Below are 18,892 nucleotides of genomic sequence, written 5' to 3' on the forward strand. Positions count from 1 at the left end.
ACCCCCCGAAAATGCACTGCCGAGGCATAGACGTCACCCTTTGTACGCCTGTATCAAGTCGCTAGAGCCGCTATGGTAATCAATTCCGGCAGTGTCATTTGCTTTGTAAATAGTGTGGTAACAGCGTGGTTTTTTTTAAATGCTTTCTATCCTGCTGATTTAACGAGCAGCCGCCTCCTTTTCTTTTTCTCACTATTTTTTTGTGGCGCTCATCTGAGAAACCGCAGCTAATCGCGGAGGCCACAAACCATGCATCTAAGGAACTTAGTGCGGTGCCGTGTGTTATCGGCGCAACTCTCTGCAAAGGCTCCTTCAGAGCAACGAAACGGGCTTACTTTTGCCCTCGAAAACGACTCCCCGCTGTCCGCGCACAGGGGCAAGAGAACGAAACGTCAATGGCCTGCTGTGAAAGATGACCACCCTCTTTTTGAACACTCCGCTACAAAGATATAATCCTTTCATGTTCAATACGTCCCCGCCTCAACGGTTACTCATTCACGGTAGCACGGCTCAGCATGGGAGAGCGGAACCCGTTAATCAGCATCTCGCTGCGTCGCAAAATGGCAATCCATGGCACTACGCCTCTGCAGAGTATTTCTGACGGCCGTACACTGCGCAGCCAGTTACAGGGCCGCCATGGGCGTAGCGAGGACAGCCAGCCCAAATCAGCAATGTTCGCACCGAAGTGTCTTTTCGTCTGTGGAAAGGAATTCTAGAAAAAATCCAGATGATTTCTGGCGCAGGTGGCTGTTTTGGTCGGTGGTACATGAGAGTACGAAAAAATTTCGGGGAAGGGGGGGGGGGGCTGTAGCCCGTCAGACCCCCCCCCCCCCCCCCACTGGCTATGTCACTGACCACAACTGAGAATCCCGTAAATCTGAGTTTCTTGGATAAACCTAAACCAGCCTTTCTTTTTCATGCTGGAGATTACTCTTCAGATTTTATCGATTTTGTCGAAAATGTAGAACTTTGCTTACAAGCCACCTTCATTACAGGCTATACTTACTGCAAGCTGTCGCCGGCAGCATTCCAAGGCTGATGTTATGTAGCTACTGCGGCAAACTTCCCTAGCCTTCTCGATTTCAGCCTGGCAGGGCAACAAACAAAATACCTTTTATGGTTTTGCATTATGTATACTGTCTGTTGTTTGCAGTGGTTATTGCTTGCCACTATTTTCATTATATCATTAAACTACTTGGGTTTGACATAAAAAACAACATGACAGCAATGTGTACCAGCAATATGGCATTATTATGTACAATTACAATGATGGCTGGATGCCATAGAGGCCTAAAACTATCACTTGGCTTCCAGGAAGAGTATTTCATGATGAGTAATCATGTTGGTGAAGAATAAAACAGGAGCACAGAATAAAATTCAATACAAAATGCTTTTCATTGCACAGATGAGATTGGCCCTCCAAATGATATGCCAGTGGCATGAAATGTGCACAGACTAACAAAACCCAATGGAAATAGGCTAAATACAGGCTGCATCTCTTAATTGACCACAGTGACACATGCAGAAATAGCGAGCAGCTATCCCTAGTCAAAGCTTGTCAAATATTTTAATGGTTACACATCAAAAGCTTCTTGGTATATTCAAACAATGTAGTGGTTCCAGCAGCTTTCTGCATAATCTCCGCATACATAACATTTCAGTCTGTCGCCTTGATTAACGGGTCATTTCTCTGCTTTACTTATGATAGCTTGTCTGGAGAGTAACCCCATTTTCCAACTTTGCTTCCAGGTTATATATGTATAAGGGCACCGTCTATCAAAGCCCATTTGGCTGCAAAACTGTTTAATATCAAGAAGCTTTCTCTCATAAAAAAAGAAAACCATAGAGTGGTTTAGCAAGGAGCAACAGTACAGGAAGTTTTTCTCGCCTTACAGTTTTTACACACAGAACAAGAACAAATATAATAAGAATATGGTAATCTGGAAAAAATTCTCAAGCAACAAAAATGTATAACCTGCAAAGTACCCCACGATGCTTCACAATATGCAAAGTGCCTACACACATTTTTTGGGCATACAATCTATGTACAAAACTCAAAATTTTGCAAGATGACATACTGCCTGCTTTTCCAGTATGTGCAAGACGCACCCTACTTACAATCGTCAAGGCACAAGTGAAAATAACAATTGCCCAGCAAAACAGTACATAAAGAAGAGTGATGAAAACGATAAAAAGAAACTGTACTGCACTGTTTCTGACTACCACTAAAATACAAGCACGAAGGCAACACTGTGACCAGCTCATTTGACAGTATGACAGTGAGAAGCAGAAAAAAAACAACTGTGTTTAAAGGCAAGGCGACAAAACATATCGTGTCACAAGACAATGACAGTGATAAAGAAGAAATAAGTTTTTAAAATATTCTAGCACAAACATGTGTTATTTACACGGATACATCACAGTTAAGACAATATTGGGAAAACATGCCCTGTCAAATGGTGGACAGAGCAGTCGGAGTTGGAGCAAGTAGAAGCATTCTGCTTGTGGTGTTAAGAAAATGGTTGAATAGAATTTGGTTTGGACAAATTTTCTTCCGTGCTGAAATCTTTTCGACAACAGAATGGACATGAAATAACATTAAAAAAACGCACACCATGACCGCCCAACTGTTGTCTCTATTCACTGGTCACCCCCAGCAAGAAATAACCCACCATTCTCTTTCTGCAAAGCAGCAATTTCACAAAGAATCAGAAATTGCCTACCTCTGCAACAGCACTGCCCTTGCACACAGCTTAGAGTGCCCAAAATGTACCTAATGTCATGGCCAGTACGTATGTGCAGAACTTAACTGCAGTTGTGCTCTACACAACTACATAAGAATATTTTACAACAGGCCACACTTGTTCTCATTGTGCACAGCGAACATGGTACATAAAAAAACTTTCTCCATAAGCAGCGTTGTTGCACATCAGACTCTACATCAGCCTCTTACAAACTGCAAACAGTACTTAATGTGCTTTGTGTATAAAGCAATACCTAAAGAGGTGTGGACGTGCTTAACCCTTTAACTCACAAGTTTTTTCGTAAGTGCACAAAATTTCCTATTTTTTTTTATTTTTTTTTTTTTTCATTCCAGCAAGGTCTTGTACATTATACCTGGGTTCAAAACACATGTGTAGTTTGCCTGTAATATTCCCTTAAAGTATTACAGTGAAAGACACCTGCTCTGGAAAATACTTTCATTTAGCACATATTCAAGGCTAGAATAATTATCTTAACCGATAATAACAAAAGGAAACTAAAACTTAGAATAATATGTTCGAGCAATGAAACTCAAACACACGGCAAGAACTGAGTTGAAAAGCACAGCTCATCTCTGGTTAGAAAAGCAATTTGCTGAAAATAATTTTTTACCAACATATACAGAGATCTGCTCGACTTATACAACAGAGAAACTTGACCTGCTAGAGCTACCAGGTAACTCAAGAGTCAAAAAAAAAAATAATAAGGTACATCAAAACTCAACACAAGATTTCATTTTGAATACTAACACCAGCACATATGCACCAGCCATGATGAAAGTATTCAGCCCAAAACTACTGGGATACCACTATGTGTCACTAGCTTGTACAAGAGGCTAACAAAATGTAGTATTAGCCATGACCTTTGTGACCAAAATAACTATACAAAATAACCAAAATAGCAGCCTTTTCATTGAGTTTTTTCCCCATGTACCCTTTCTGAAGTGCCAACAGCCTCTCTCACACCTATCATATCCATTAAAAAATTTAACTGTCAGCCCAACAGAACCACAGCATCTCTGCAATGAAATCATTTAGAGCTTTTTATTTTTTTTCTTTACCACATTAGACTGTATCAAATGTTCATATGCTGCAGCACTAACTACCAGATCTAACAATAATTCCTGCAGTTGTGACAAACCTTGTCTGGTCTTAATGAGACTGCATTTTTCTCTTCCACGCTATGTGGACAAGCTGCAATATTTCCTAGAGCTAGTGCACATCTGTAGCAGGCCTCATGCACAAGCATGTTAAACCAATGAACACAATCTTTTATATATGCCTATTTACCTATCGTCATCAGAAGAAGAAATTCATAAAACAAAAATTTCAGCTCACCACAAGTAATCTGTACAAACTTCTAACACCTCAAAAAAAGAAATAAAAAAACAGCACATTCCCACAGCAATATTAAAAAACTATAAACAAAGTCACATGATACACTCCATTATTGATGTTCTGGCTACTCCAGAAATCCTACAAGCTTGAGGAGCTATTCCTTTTTCATCTGCTACTTAATATTGTAAATGTCCCCAGTCAGCTCTCTTCCAACACCTCAAAGAACCTTTGAACCAAATAGGCACTGCTAAGCACATCAAAATCCATACCTAAACCTTCCTTTTCTAATGCTAACTTCATGCCAAATTTATTGGCAACAGTAAGCTATTGAGAGAGATTTAGAGTGGCCTTTGCAAAAACAGTATCTAAAGGTTATGCTTTAACCATGAAACCATGAAAACCAGAACCATGAAAAGCAGGTTCATCTGTGGTTATCACTTTTTACTTTACTGTGGCCAACTACCACAGTCATAAACCACTAGCAATGGGAACATTTTATGCAGAAGTTTGCACATATAGTAGCACTAAAAATAAATTCTACTTAACACTGTTCAACTTGATAGGTACTAATCACAAGACAATTGCTCATTTTCAGATCGCTGCACTACTGCAAATGCTAAAATTATCTTTAGTACCTCTGAGACACTAGCTATTAAAAAAGGCTCACTAAATAACGGCCATTCAAATGCACTTGAAGTAGTTCAATCAATTTGAAACACTGCTTACAAGAAAACTGCATATGCAATTCCAGTGCCCCCCAAAGTGAAAATGCAATGCAAGCTGGCTATCAGGCTCTACCTTGGCATCATGTTCTTCAAGTAGTACCCACATTCTGCCATCCATGCAAGCAACATGAACTGTGACCAGGGCCAGGGCTCACATTTTAGGAAGTGTGCAATTAGATTTAAAGCCTCTCTCCTCTTTAGTGACATCACAGGACAACTGCTGATGTTTTAGCAACTCACAAGTTAGGAATGCTTCAAAAATATTCTTAAAGAACGCACTCTCACAGAACCAGTTTGAATGGGTCTAACATGGTGGATCCTGCAGTTTTGCTAAATACGCTTGACTGGTCAACATTCTCCACCGCACCAGCTAATAAATGTACCGAAATGCATTCCGATAATATTTCTGAGGACATTTATGACACAATATACGCCTAATAAGAAACATCTACCGTGCAGAGGCATAGATATTAGAGTGCCTGGGCTTCATAAGAATCTGAGACATCACTTCTGTTTCTCATGTCGCTAAGACAAATTAGTACTGCATTGAATTTCAAAGTAAATCCAGGCATGGAAGCATGATATTTGTAACCTTGCAATCTGAAGGAAAATGCAAGGTGTCAGCTATTATTATCAGTTATTATAAAAATGCTAGTAATGTGAAAGCCCTCTACACTTTGCTAGTGAATTCGCTGTTCCTTCCTAAACTGCACAAACATGAAAGAAACATGAAAGTGGCCAGTAGGTGGTCTACACCACGTTATTGTAAACCATATAATGTTACAAAATATTATTTGAAATTCACTTAACAGTTCTAGTGACAAAGCAGGAGTAATTGTCAGCGGATATTTAGAGAGTTCATAGTCTCAATTTAGCAACATACGTTAAAAAATATGGCAACACTGACCATGGCACATTTTTACATACAGCTGCCCCTCACATGCTAGTGAGCAGCAGACCCTGGCCATTTTCCTGCCAAGCGTTCACAGGCTATCTGGCCTAACTAGAAATGAACAGGCTGTCAAATTCTTACTTTCCAAAGAACCATGGAGTGGGCTTGTACCTTTAGCAAAGCCCTGTACTACCATACAAAACATGCACACATCTGTTCATTCTCTTAACCACAATCTCAGACAAGTACGCTGACTAACCCTCCTGCTTCTTTTTTTGAAAAATAAAAATTAGAACCATTTTTAAAAACCATTTTGCTCAAACACTCAAAACACTTCACACAATGTCAGGAGTTACATTTCTTACATTACTGTAAACAGCGAAAGAAGCCCAACCATTCCATAAGTACAGAATTCTTCATTCCTGCAAGGCTTAGTGCAAGTTAGCTGGGACATACTGTACACTATTTAGGTGCAAGCAAAGGGAGCCACTTAGCGAACAGCCTTTTTCTCATAACACAAGCAGCAGTTGCGTAATGAACATGCAGGTCAAACAACTTCCTTGTTGCCTACCAGCTAGTAAGCTCAACACTGAAGAAAAAGAAAGCACCTTTGATGCCAATATTTATACCTACTAAAAGCTATAACGAAAGCTTCACTATCCTCACCGTGCTCTCATTCCAAGCTATTTAACAACATAATACAACAGCACACTTACATCTTCGTAAGAGGAAGCTTTACCTCGTGAGCTCCTATACATGGGAATGGGGCAATTGTTTTGCACAACATCCACGACAGTGAATTTGATAAGGTCTGTTGCATTCTATACAAAGAGGTAAAATCTAGTGGCTGTAGGAAGCAGTTTTTTTTTTAATTTAGGCTATAAATTTTTCACAAACATTGTTGAAAATAAAACATAAAAGACTTTACAAAGCTGTCAGCTCCGTAATCCATTAATAAACAATGGTGAAATTTGCTAACTGTTCCTCAGTGATCTAAATAAAGTATCTTTATTGTATTTTATGGGAGTAAGGTACAGGTTAAGGAAAATGTGCATGCAAATCGAAAGTGTGTGGGTTAAGGGAATTTAACTTCAGCTAAATTTTACTTAAACAAGTACAGTGAAACATTGTTGATTCATTCCTGTTCATCCCACTCTTGTTTGAAAAGCCATCCCATTTAATTCTCAAGATGTCATGTGTATTAGCTTCCTGTTTCTTCATTTTCCTTCATGGCTGATATGTGCGAGCACATCAGTTGGCTGCAACATGTTACCACTGAAAAATGTCACAATGCTTGCCATGTAAAGCCATCTTTACATCAAACTGCAAGACTGTTTGTCGTGTCATACTGGCATTTAGCAAGGTGGCTAAATGTTGGTTGGGAACCTACATGCATGCACACGTAGGTTCCCAAAACGTATATGGCCCACACATCATCTGTCATCTGCTACATCATGCATGAAGCAAGGGCCATTTTAGCGTTAAACATGTCAACACGATCTGCAGCTAGAAGAGATGCCATTCCCATGGATGTCTTTTTTTATTGTGATATTAATTTTATTCATCCAAGTGAAAATTTTCTGTCACCCTCATGTTCCATATAAAGTCCAAGTGCAATAATATCATATTACACCCTGTGTGCAGTAACCTGCGGGATTGAGGAAAAGCGCATTAGAGAGTGTGCAAGCATGGAATGGGGAGGTGAAGTGTGCGTATGCCCTCAACTCAGCCTGGTTAACCGCAGCAGCGGGCAGCTGATTAGAACGTCCACCTCCAATGCGGGAGGCACTGGGTTCGCTTCGAAGCACTGCTGGGCACCCACAGGTTCTATTTAATGGGGAGACAGGTATACCGACCTGGTGCTTGAGAAGGTGGTCTCTTTCCCACTCACTTCTCTCACCCTTCCCCCAACACTGAGCCATGCTCCCTTACATGTTGCAGAAATAAGAGTTTTTGCCAACGTGGAAACCATTATTTCAGCCCGGCTGGGAGCAGCTGAGTCATTGCTTCGTGCTGTGACAGTCACAGCGGCTAACTGAAAGAACAGCCTGCACGCCCTGTCTCGCATTACATCTGCGGTGAGTGCGAAGGCTGAGTGAGCTAAGATGGGTGGTCAGTTTATGTGTCATGTCTCTGCACGTTATATCACAGAAGCGAGGAGCACTCTGCAATGCGCTGCGGGGATATTTGCTTCCCCTGTTAAGTTGCCTTGCCTCATGGCACCCAGGCATCTTGAGGGCCGGCTTCACTGCGAGACACTAATGTCGGCATAGTCGCCGCTGTGCAAGAGAGTGAGAGCCTGTGCAAGGCTCTCCCTCTTTGGCCCTTGGCGGATGGTTGTCTCTCGTGAGAAGATCTGTGGCGCGATTCCGCAGCTCGTCCGTATGAACTCCCTCCCATGACGAGCCCAATGTTGCCAATGCCGCATTCAGGTTACATTGTGTGTTATGTTGTCTCATCTGTGTGTTACATTGGAATTCTATTGTGCTATTTGTCGTGTTACTTTAGTTATCAGTATGATTCAGCTGGCAGGCTTGTGTAAAAGGTGCTAATAAATACCTACGTGTTGGTTTGTACTACGGTGTGAACTGTGCCAGTGTTAACCTTGAGTTTGAAAACAACCCCATGTGTTTGCTCACTTTCGATTGCACTGTTCATCATGCCAGCACAGTAGACTCTGGTTAAACAGAACCCTAAATGACCAGGAAAATAAGTTGCATTTAACAGGAGTTCCATTTACCGAGAGATGAACAGGGGTGCAGAGTAAAAGTACGCAACCAATCATATTAGAGGCAGCTTTTCTATTTAAGCAGCAATGCCATTTCATAGATTTCCGTTTACTAAGAGTCTACTGTATTGTGATACTGTTCATGGTTATTGAGTGAAGTGCGTTCATGTTTGCCTGTGCACACGTAACACCATGCTTGCAAATTAAATTACTAAGCAAATGTTTACTGCCATATATGGAGCCAATAAAGCTACAAACCTTAATAAGAACTTGTTGTTGGGCGAGTTGGTGAGTACTTAACATCATGGTTTAGCGCTAAAAAAAGACAGACATGTGAGAGACAGGACAGGCGCTACTAACAACTTGTTTATTGCAAGGATTGCAATGGAATAAATACCACACTGGTTCGCAGACGTGACGAACGAATTTTTGTCTTGCGGTAAGTCATACATAGGGCAAACAGGCCGATGCCTTAATGACCGGTTAAGGGAGCATGCGCAAAATCTAAAGAAAGTTGATGGGGCCCATCTTTCGTCCCACTGCCGAAAATGCATGTGTGAGCCGATATTTCGAGAGGCTAAGATTCTAGGAAGAAGCTGGAACAAATCAGCCTGCGAACTCTGGGAGGCGTATCATATAAAGAAAAAAGGTACTAACTGTGTTAGCGACACATCTATCTGCTTGTATAGAAATGGGATTAGGCTTTTTGATGCCACATGCCTGTAGCCTGATAAGTGGTGACGTCTTGTTACGCGTTCGTCACGTCTGCGCACCAGTGTGGTATTTATTCCATTGCAACCCTTGCAATAAACCAGTTGTTAGTAGCGCCTGTCCTGTCTCTCACATGTGTCTGTCTTTTTTTAGAGCTAAACCACGATGTTAACTACAAACCTTACTACTAACCTTACCAAAAAAAAAAAGCAAAAAGTTGTCTACTGCATTGTTATCACTTTAAATGCTTCATCCTACGGATGAAACTGTAACTTTCTTTTTTTGTAACCAATTATAACAATAGTCAGTTGTATAAAGAAAATTTTTGTGGCAGCTAAATAGCATTATAAGTAGGTTCAACTGTACATGTTTTCATACCAGGCCAACTATATTCTAAATAAAACTGCTCAAAAGCAACCACAATGATCGAAACATGGCTGTGATCTTCCAAGGTTATGCACATCTGCTCTCTTTTTATGTACAGCTCTTAAAATTATAGTACTATTCCGAATTTATGATCAGCACTTTCACAAAAACCTTGTAAGCATTGTAACGTTTTGTTAGCTGTAAACTCACACAGTACCAAAAGTTGTCAGCTTTTAATGCTCCCATACAGGCTCTTTACAAAGCTGGAATAGTATCTGTTTTTGGTGTAGAATTAAAAATGTATAAGCTTTGAGCCTCAATTCTTTTAACCTGAAAATTTTCAGGAAAATTTGTAAACAGTACGAGCTCCCACATAAAAATTCTGCTCCCTGCAGTTCCTAGAATTTAACTTCCACTCTCAAATGCGACAAACTTCAAACGACTCTAGTGGTTGCCTCATTTTTGTATTTTACACGTAGTATGTGAATAGGAAAATCGGAGCTGGCCCCGAGTTAAAGCTTCTCCTTAAACTTCATCACCATAAAGCACATGTGGCCATGATATATACGGACAGCGATCAACTCTGCAAAAAGTTTTAACACGGCCTCTCATCACTGTACTGCAGTTGCAAAAGTAACCGCCAGCACATGGAACAGTTATCAACCGGCCAGCCGGTTGCTCAATGTTTGTTCCTATAAAACTTCAGCTAGACAATAGTACAAGAACACATGGCACTAGTCTTTCTTGATTACAACTTGAAGACGAAGAGGTGCTCTGCTCTCACTGCTCATGACTTTCCCATTGACAATAAGGTCCAATGGGGAGTCAACACGTATGCTAACGAGGCTGAGCTCCTGCAAGGATAAATGCAAGCATCTATTATGTCCACTGGCATCACAAGCTGATAAAGCATGTCAATATGGGCCCATCAGAAACATGGCATCAGCAGCAAGAAGTTTACCTCTCCACTAAAGCCAAACATGCACTGCCTTGCAAAGGAAGTGGCCCATCGAGAAGTGACCTTTCATTATTGCCAATAACAAAATACGCATACTTGGTAATGTGCCCCTGATGCATCTAGCTTCTTTGTGCTCTATGCATTCGGTATTATAATTAAATACACAATTTGTTTAACTTCGAGTTATGTTACAATATAAAGGACAGACGAGCAACTTAAGAACACATTTTTAAATCACCATAGACCCAATCTATCTGTCTAGGCACTCTTTGTCTTCAACCACCTCCCTGTTACTGATCTAGAAAAGTTTTTTCAGGGTAGCAGATTCCAGTCTGTTGTAGATGAAACTGTGTGCAATCCTATTCACTTTTCCGCCAAGTACAGCTTCTTGAAGATCACCACTGGTTATTCATATGGTGAAACTGTTCCTTTTAGGGGTCCGACAAGAGCTAATGACCTATTCTCATATGCGATAGAGAGAATTAAACGCTTCCAGGGACCAGACTTAATTCAGGCATTTGAATCTTCCCAGAAAGTCGAGGTCGTCATGAGTGACAACCCTGCAAAGCCAATGACTATTGCCAAGGCATTAAGTAGCAAGTCTACAGTAAGCCTTTCTATGCATGAGGACTTCAGGTGATACTCCATTATAATGGACATGCTTCCTTCCAAAAGGTCTGCATGACCAAGACTTGCTGGCTGACTTTTGCTGCCCTCAATGTGGCATCCTAGTTGCCATATTTAAGCTTGCTATGCTGCTATGTATGGCAAGCATCACTAACGCCTCAGTCATGCAGTGCACTTTCAATAGTGATTGAGCTTGATCAACATGAAATTTCACAAGGCAATTGGTTCCGTTCTGCAACTCGTGAAAAGAAGCCAATAGAGATTGAGAAATTGAATACAAATCTGGCTCAATCATGATCAAAAGTGCACCACATGATTGACGTATTAGAAAGAAACTAAACAGCAGCCAAATGACTAAATATATTCATTAATGACAACTGTGGAAGCACTGGCACTTATCAACATATGCCTTTTGATTCAAGCATACAGCCATTATAAAAGCCAAATTCAGCCAATTATTGGGGCTGAATATGGCTTTACTGAACATCAATGGATAACAGCACTAAAAGAATCAATGTACAGTAGAACCCCGCTGTTACGTTCCTCACTGTTGCGTTTTGCCGGCTGTTACGTCGTTTTCCACCGGTCCCGGCATAGCTCCCATAGGATACAATGTATTGGGAACCCCGCTGTTACGTCGTAACTGTCGGACCGTTCCCGTATGATACGTCGTGAAGTGCGCTCGGAGCCGACCGAGTGACTACCGAAGAGAGCGGCCATGGTGCATTTTCATGCAGCTTGGCCTGGTTTGACCGTAATATTAGCCGTATGATAGGCGCAAGCAACAGGATCTTTCAATTGACGCAAACAAAAGCATGGCCTTCAAGATTCGTATTGCAAAGATGGCGTCTATGACGTAATTGCTCGCGAAAGCAAGGCCTTCGAGATTGGCATTTACTATTGACAAAAGCATAGTCTTTGAGATTTGTACTGCACAAACATGGCGTCTATGACGTAATTGCTCGCGAAAGCAAGGCCTTCGAGATTGGCATTCACTTCTGCCATCGCGTTGGCGTAGACTCATCATCATCGTTATTTGTTGGAGGACGGGAGGAGTTTGCGCTGGTCGGAGCTCGCATGGTCGTGCGCGCGGTTCGCGTTCGGACTCGCCGCGCTGGTCGTGATTGCGTGTGCTTAGTTCTTTCATGCCTACAGCTGTTGGTGTTAAAAAAATCACATACGTTGATTACAATTCTGTGGATGAGGCCGTCCCCAGCTCCGCGTTTCTATCCATCGACTAGATCGCGGCTGAGCGCGCCAATTTTCGTGCTGCTCATAAGCATGGAGATAAAATTCTGTACCACTAATTATTTTGCATTTTTTCTGTTTTTCGGCTCTTACGTTTCCCGTCTCTTACGTTTATTTTCTACGGTCCCTTCAAAAACGTATCGGCGGGATTCTACTGTAGAAAATTTTGGAATGTCTATACTGTAACACTGTGAGGGCAAATAGAGCAGCCAAGGCGTTACTTAAATGAACGGTAAGAGCAACTAAGACTTAAAAGAAAACAATGATAGCGGTAAGCACAGTTGTTCATCAACAAAAGTGTGATGTACGAGTCTAATGCACCACAGAGAGCTCTTCAGTTATGCCATGGCCTTGCTGCTTCAGGTGGGCGCAACCAATCATAAAGTTGAACCCCCTTATGATGAAGTCTCATCTGATATGAAAATAGCTTCATTACATCTGGTATTTGTTATATAAGCATATATCTATTGCAATGTCATAGTGGCGAGATACACTTTAATTTACCTCGTGACATCTGATAATTCATTACATCCACATTCAATACAGTAGAACCCCGCTGTTACGTTCCTCACTGCTGCGTTTTCCCGGCTGTTACGTCGTTTTCCGCCGGTCCCGGCATAGCTCCCATAGGATACAATGTATTGGGAACCCCGCTGTTACGTCGTAACTGTCGGACCGTTCCCGTATGATACGTCTCGAAGTGCGCCCGGAGCCGACCGAGTGACTACCAAAGAGAGCGGCCATGGTGCATTTTCACGCAGCTTGGCCTCGTTTGACCGTAATATTAGCCGCATGGGAGGCGCAAGCAACAGAATCTTTCAACTGATGCAAACAAAAGCATGGCCTTCGAGATTCAAATTGCAAAGATGGCGTCTATGACGTAACTGCTCGCGAAAGCAAGGCCTTCGAGATTGGCATTTACTATTGACAAAAGCATAGCCTCTGAGATTTGCATTGCACAAACAAGGCATGTATGACGTAATTGCTTGCGAAAGCAAGGCCTTCGAGATTGGCATTCACTTCTGCCATCGCGTTGGCGTAGACTCATCATCATCGTTATTTGTCGGAGAACGGGAGGAGTTCGAGCTGGTTGGAGCTCGCATGGTCGTGCGTGCGGTTCGCGGTCGGACTCGCCGCGGCGGTCGTGATTGCGTGTGCTTAGTTCTTTCATGCCTACAGCTGTTGGTGTTAAAAAAATCACATACGTTGATTACCATTTCTGTGGATAAGGCCGTCCTAAGCTCCGCGTTTCTATCCATCGACTAGATCGCGGCTGAGCGCGCCAATTTTCGTGCTGCTCGTAAGAATTGAAATAAAATTCTGTACCACTAAATATTTTGCCGTTTTTCCTGTTTTTCGGCTCTTACGTTTCCCGTCTCTTACGTTTATTTCCTACGGTCCCTTCAAAAACGTATCAGCGGGGTTCTACTGTATATTGAGGTTTAACTGTAGCAGCAATATGAAAGAACACGATTGTTCAGTTTGCAGTGCACGCTGGCATTAGTATCACTAAGATACTAATGATACGCTGCTGCAGCACATATTTGGCACCATGTTATTGCTTACAAAGGCTTAAGTCCAACATACAATTACTGCAGAAATAAAGTGTACAGTGGGAAAAGTATGAGTCTGTGTTATGCACCACAAGCTCCTTGACTTCCATAATGAAAAATTTCTCTATATATCATATTTTACACTTAAGTACTGCGCATTTATTTTCACAATTCTCATGCATCCTCTTTGAGGCACGTGTGCTGTCTAGATCGAAAGCTTTCATTACTCAAATTTTTATATAACAGTTCACTTGATCTAATGGAAACACCTAAATTAAAGCTCCCTCTTGGCGGAAAACTGGATTACTCTAAGAGACACTCATTACTTTCACAATAAATTGCATGCATTCTTTTGTAGTCATTAAACAGACTGACCTTTGAAATGCTCCCTCAAAAGAAGCATGCAAAGTATTCAGCGTGCCGTGAATATGATCAGACTTGTAAATGTATTTCATGGCGCTAAGAAAATGTATGTATAAAAGATATTGCTAAATATAAAAGGAACAGAATGCCTTATGCTCAACAAGTACACAAGAGTTTTGCAAAAACAAAAGTACTTACATGGCCTTTATGATTAACTTGAATATGACGTAAACTTGGCTCACGAATCACAACAGAGTCTCCAACAACAAATCCCCGTCCATCAGCCATATTGTAGACATTCACAGCAACACAGGAAGCATCTTCATCCAAAGCACACATGGTGCTGGAGGAGAGCAAAATAAACTTTTAGAGCCTATTTTAAATGTTTCACTGAGATTTTTTTTTTCCGAAAAAAAAAAAAAAATGGAACTTACATGTGCAACCATCTACAAATACTACTTAATTTTTTCAGCAGTAATGAACAATAATATTCAGTGCTTTCTATAGTTGAAGCTCATTGGATTTCAGTCAAGCCACTTTCCCAATTAACAACACCATTCACTTGTTTCACTGTGCATTTCTTACAGTTAATAGATGCCCTAAACATGATCCATCAAATTAATTTTATGCTGTAAGTATATTATCATCTGCAGCACACAATTCGCAAGCAGCAACAGGTGACATACAGCATGTGCTTTGGTGGAGCACCACTATATGTTCTACAAGCTAGCCATTCAGCTGGCCCAGGAGATGATGTATGGTCAAACTTCGACATATGGAACCTGTAAATATTAAATTATTGTCTATACTTAACAGTTGTAAAATCTCTATGGAAATCCCATGCAAAAGTGCAGCACTGTAGTACCCATACGTTGAACTTCTGTTCACCTCCACAATCGGTATATTGAATGTTGCACCATGCTGTACCCCTGCAAGTGTGCTTCTCCTTATTGGCTCCTGAACCACTTTTTGTGTCATTGGAAATATTGATGCCTACAAAACAGCACTGCTTGGCAGCTGTTGTCAAAACAGGGCATTGAACCTGAAGGGCAGTGCAAGCCACAGAAGAAAAATTAGCAAAGGTACATATCTGAAAATGTGGGTGGCTAGAACCGTAGACATTTATTAATGTCTATTTAATCAGCTTCACTGCAAGACAGATATATAATGTGGTAAAGAATAGTAATAGTGAAAAAAAAAACTAATCGCCATGCAGTTAAGCATGCTACCCACAACCATTCATTATAAGAAAGAGGAGTGCCACGCTACTTCAAGAATGCAAAAGGCCTCCTGGTCTGATATGCATCTGTAAAATTTTTTGAGAAGGCATGAGTGAAAAATAAATGAGCAAACTTTTATGCTCCTGATGCTGCCTTGGAGAAACAATTTGGCTCATTCTTGCTTTTCACAAGTTTAAGAGCTTTTCAGAATTTTAGGAAACTGTTCGTGACATGCGAAATTTTCAGATAAGCTTCAGATAGGCATATTTTGTACATTGAATTACTAATATATGAAACTGTATTGCAATCTCCTTCCAAGGTCTAAGCATCCAGACTTGAATGCAGTTCAAAAACAAACATGTCGACCAAATTTGGGGGTCATTGAGAGGGCTTCAAAAATTTATGAATAGTAAAGCTGTCCAAAAAAACAAATTTCAAAGACAAAAAGTAATTTCATTGTTTTCAAATAAGCAGCATCAAAATTTTACTGGCAAATTTTTCCACAGTGTTGTAATTTAGTGAAGTAATACTTATTTAAGATTTCTTGCAGACAGAAGCTATGGCAGACATTATGTGCTTGTCCATCGCGTAGCCCTATGGAAAACTTCTCTATGTTTCTCGTCATGATGCCCTCAAAGCCACGAGTGCTAATGTTGCATGTGACATTGATTGTGCAATGCTGGCAGCTAGCAAATGTAAAGACAAACTTGGTAGGAACTCACAATAACTGCCAGCTAATCACTAACAAAACAACTAGCTAGTATTTCTATGGCTATCATTTAAGTCTGTGTCCATAATCCCAATGAATGTATCAACAAACAAAAAACATCTAAGGTCAGTGTCAAGAAGTACACAGCTTGTCATCATAACAAGACTGCACGTGACCTTACAATGGAAAGCGTTCTTGTGAGAGGACACTGCAGGCCACTTTGACAGTGAGCAGGCGGCCAGTGTTTTTTCCTGGCCGTAGCTCTTTCAACTTGGCTGGCTCAAGACCTGCTAGCGGCTGCACCTTGAGGTCCCTTAGCAAAGCCTTTATCTTGCGTGGCTTAAGATGACCCTGCAAAAAAAAGCTCTCAGATATAGATGTATCCCTAAACACACTATTAAGCGCAGTCCCCTTCAGAAGACCTCCAAATAAGTTTTTAGGCATAGCAATTTCTGTTTAAGCGTGTGCCTCTGAACATCACGAGATTGTTTTTGCCATGCATGAATACGAGCCTTGTGCGAATATTCGAGCACTTTGAATATTCGAACGAATATTACAGTATTCAAATTCACTTCAACACAAATTTAAATCCTAGGAAATTTTGAAGTATTCGAAATGAGCGAATAGACATATATGAACAGCATGTAACCCCTTGTAAAGGTGGTTTCACTGCAGTGAAAGAATGCTATATCGTGAATACACCTATCCAGGGGAAATCACACTGCTGCAAAGCCACACTTCAAGGTTAGAAGAGCAGAATATTGGGTGAGTTGGTAATGCATTACGTGGAAAACTGTGCAAAAAACGTAGACAAAAGAAAGAAACGAACAACACAAGCGCTTGTGTTGTTCGTTTCTTCTTTGGCCTATGTTTTTCGCGCAGTTTTCCACATAGTACTTCAAGGTTAAATGAACATACAGTAAAACTTCGTTAATTCAAAGTCACTGGCACTGTGAAAAATCTTCTAATTAAGCGGGTTTTCGAATTAACCAAACAAAACACCGGGATGCAAGGATCTTTAAATTACTGAAAGTAATCAGAGGTGGTTGTTTGCTGTGCCTGCTAGTTTGCGGCTCCAAGGGTTATGTTTTCCAGCAATACCCGGTCCTAATTTTGGTGCTAAACCAGAGAAACGGTGGGCCTTGCTGCTGAAAGCACAAGATAAAAAATACTGGGAAAAAAATTGTAGTGGCTCACCTCGACTATGACAGGATATATGTAGCATGAGCTAAGGTTCAGCTGATTATTCTTAGCTCTCCTGGTTGTCTAGGATTAGCTTGATTATCATGCTTACTGCTGCTTCAATGACACAGACATGGTGTACGCATTATGCGACACATGTATATTTATTTTTTGCTCAACGCCATTTCTCTATTGCCACAAAGACAGCTCAGTGGTCAGTGTAGTAACACGCTGCCGTTTCTATGGACCCAACGCTCGGCGCAGCGCCGGCGTTGGGGCCATAGAGACGGCAGCGTCTCGTGCCCGGTCCCAGCGCCAGCATCAGTATCTCTCCCACGGCTATGGCGTCACTCCTCTGGAATGCGCAGGTCGGCGAGGCGCGCGCGGCGGTGGCGGCTCCGGTGCACCATGTGACGTTACTTCTCTTCACACACGCGCAGCATGGCTCTCGGACTGCCACGCGAAACTGCTCGAGCTCGGCCAGTGGAGCTAACGCTACAAAACGGTGTCGTGGTCAACTGAAATGCATGCCTGCAGAAAAGAAGTAGTGCTTCACTGCAATACACTAGTGGCACGCAGGCAGCATGTCACCTGCTCCTCCCAGCGTCGGCGTGTCATGATGCGACCATTCGCCCATTCTTTCTGGTAAAATAAAAAATTAAATAATGATCAGCATGACAAAATTCGCAATGTGTTCTGGGTGGAAAAGAGGATCACTGAAGTTTTCGAACTGAGTTTTCGAAGTAGGCGTTGCAGGCAAGTACTCCGCAGCAGTGCAAGTGCGCAAATTGCTGGAGAAAGCACCAATCGGAGGTTCGCATACGTCGCGAATTCTGTCTGACCATCCTTTATTAATTTTGCTATTTTCCCAGAAAGAATGGGTAAATCATGACGCGCTGACGTTGCGAAAAGCATACATCATGCTGCCCACGTGTAATCGCTGCCTTGCAGTGCAGTACGCCTTGTTTTCCGCAGGCACACATTTCAGCTGACCACGAGACTGCTTTTTTTTTTTCTTACGCTGGCAGCAGCGAGGTTGGGATTTGGGATGTTCAACTTGTCACTCATTAGTATCTCTACATTGCATTGCCTTGTGGCTCCTAAAGGTCATCGTTTCTGCGGATTTGCTGCTTAATCAAGGTCGAGAATTGGCACATGGCACCTAAAATTTTCGAATTAACCGGGCTGGTACTGACCGCCGCTTCAAATTATCCACTCAAATTTACATTGCAAAATACGGGACCGCAGAAATCCATCAAATTATGTGAGATTTTGAAATAACCGAGTTCGAATTAATGAGGTTTTACTGTATTACCCTCACATCGATTCATCATTTTTTCTTAGAGGTGTGCAAATATTTGAGTTTTGAATTCGAATCAAATAATTCCTAATCAAATAATTCGATTTGACTTTCGATTAGCTAGTTTTCGAAGTTTCAAATAATTCTACAGGACGAATATCTAAAACGCGACAAAGGCCAATGGTGCAACTTGGTTAAGGTAGGGTGGCT

General features: G+C 41.5%; 1 protein-coding gene across 1 annotated transcript in view; it reads right to left on the reverse strand.

The window, feature by feature from the left end:
* Positions 1 to 1,371: 1,371 nt before the first annotated feature.
* LOC119371923 (tetratricopeptide repeat protein 5) overlaps positions 1,372 to 18,892 on the reverse strand; it is a 30,471-nt gene continuing 12,950 nt past the window's right edge. The window contains exons 8-11 of the mRNA XM_037642381.2: positions 16,382 to 16,551; positions 14,470 to 14,614; positions 9,337 to 10,376; positions 1,372 to 8,703 (exon numbers count right to left, since the gene is read on the reverse strand). Coding sequence (XP_037498309.1) covers positions 10,257 to 10,376; positions 14,470 to 14,614; positions 16,382 to 16,551 — 435 coding nt within the window. The 3' untranslated portion in view covers positions 1,372 to 8,703; positions 9,337 to 10,256. The remainder of the gene's footprint in view (positions 8,704 to 9,336; positions 10,377 to 14,469; positions 14,615 to 16,381; positions 16,552 to 18,892) is intronic.

The sequence above is a fragment of the Rhipicephalus sanguineus genome, chromosome 1 (assembly GCF_013339695.2).
Source record: "Rhipicephalus sanguineus isolate Rsan-2018 chromosome 1, BIME_Rsan_1.4, whole genome shotgun sequence".
Lineage (NCBI taxonomy): Eukaryota > Metazoa > Arthropoda > Arachnida > Ixodida > Ixodidae > Rhipicephalus > Rhipicephalus sanguineus.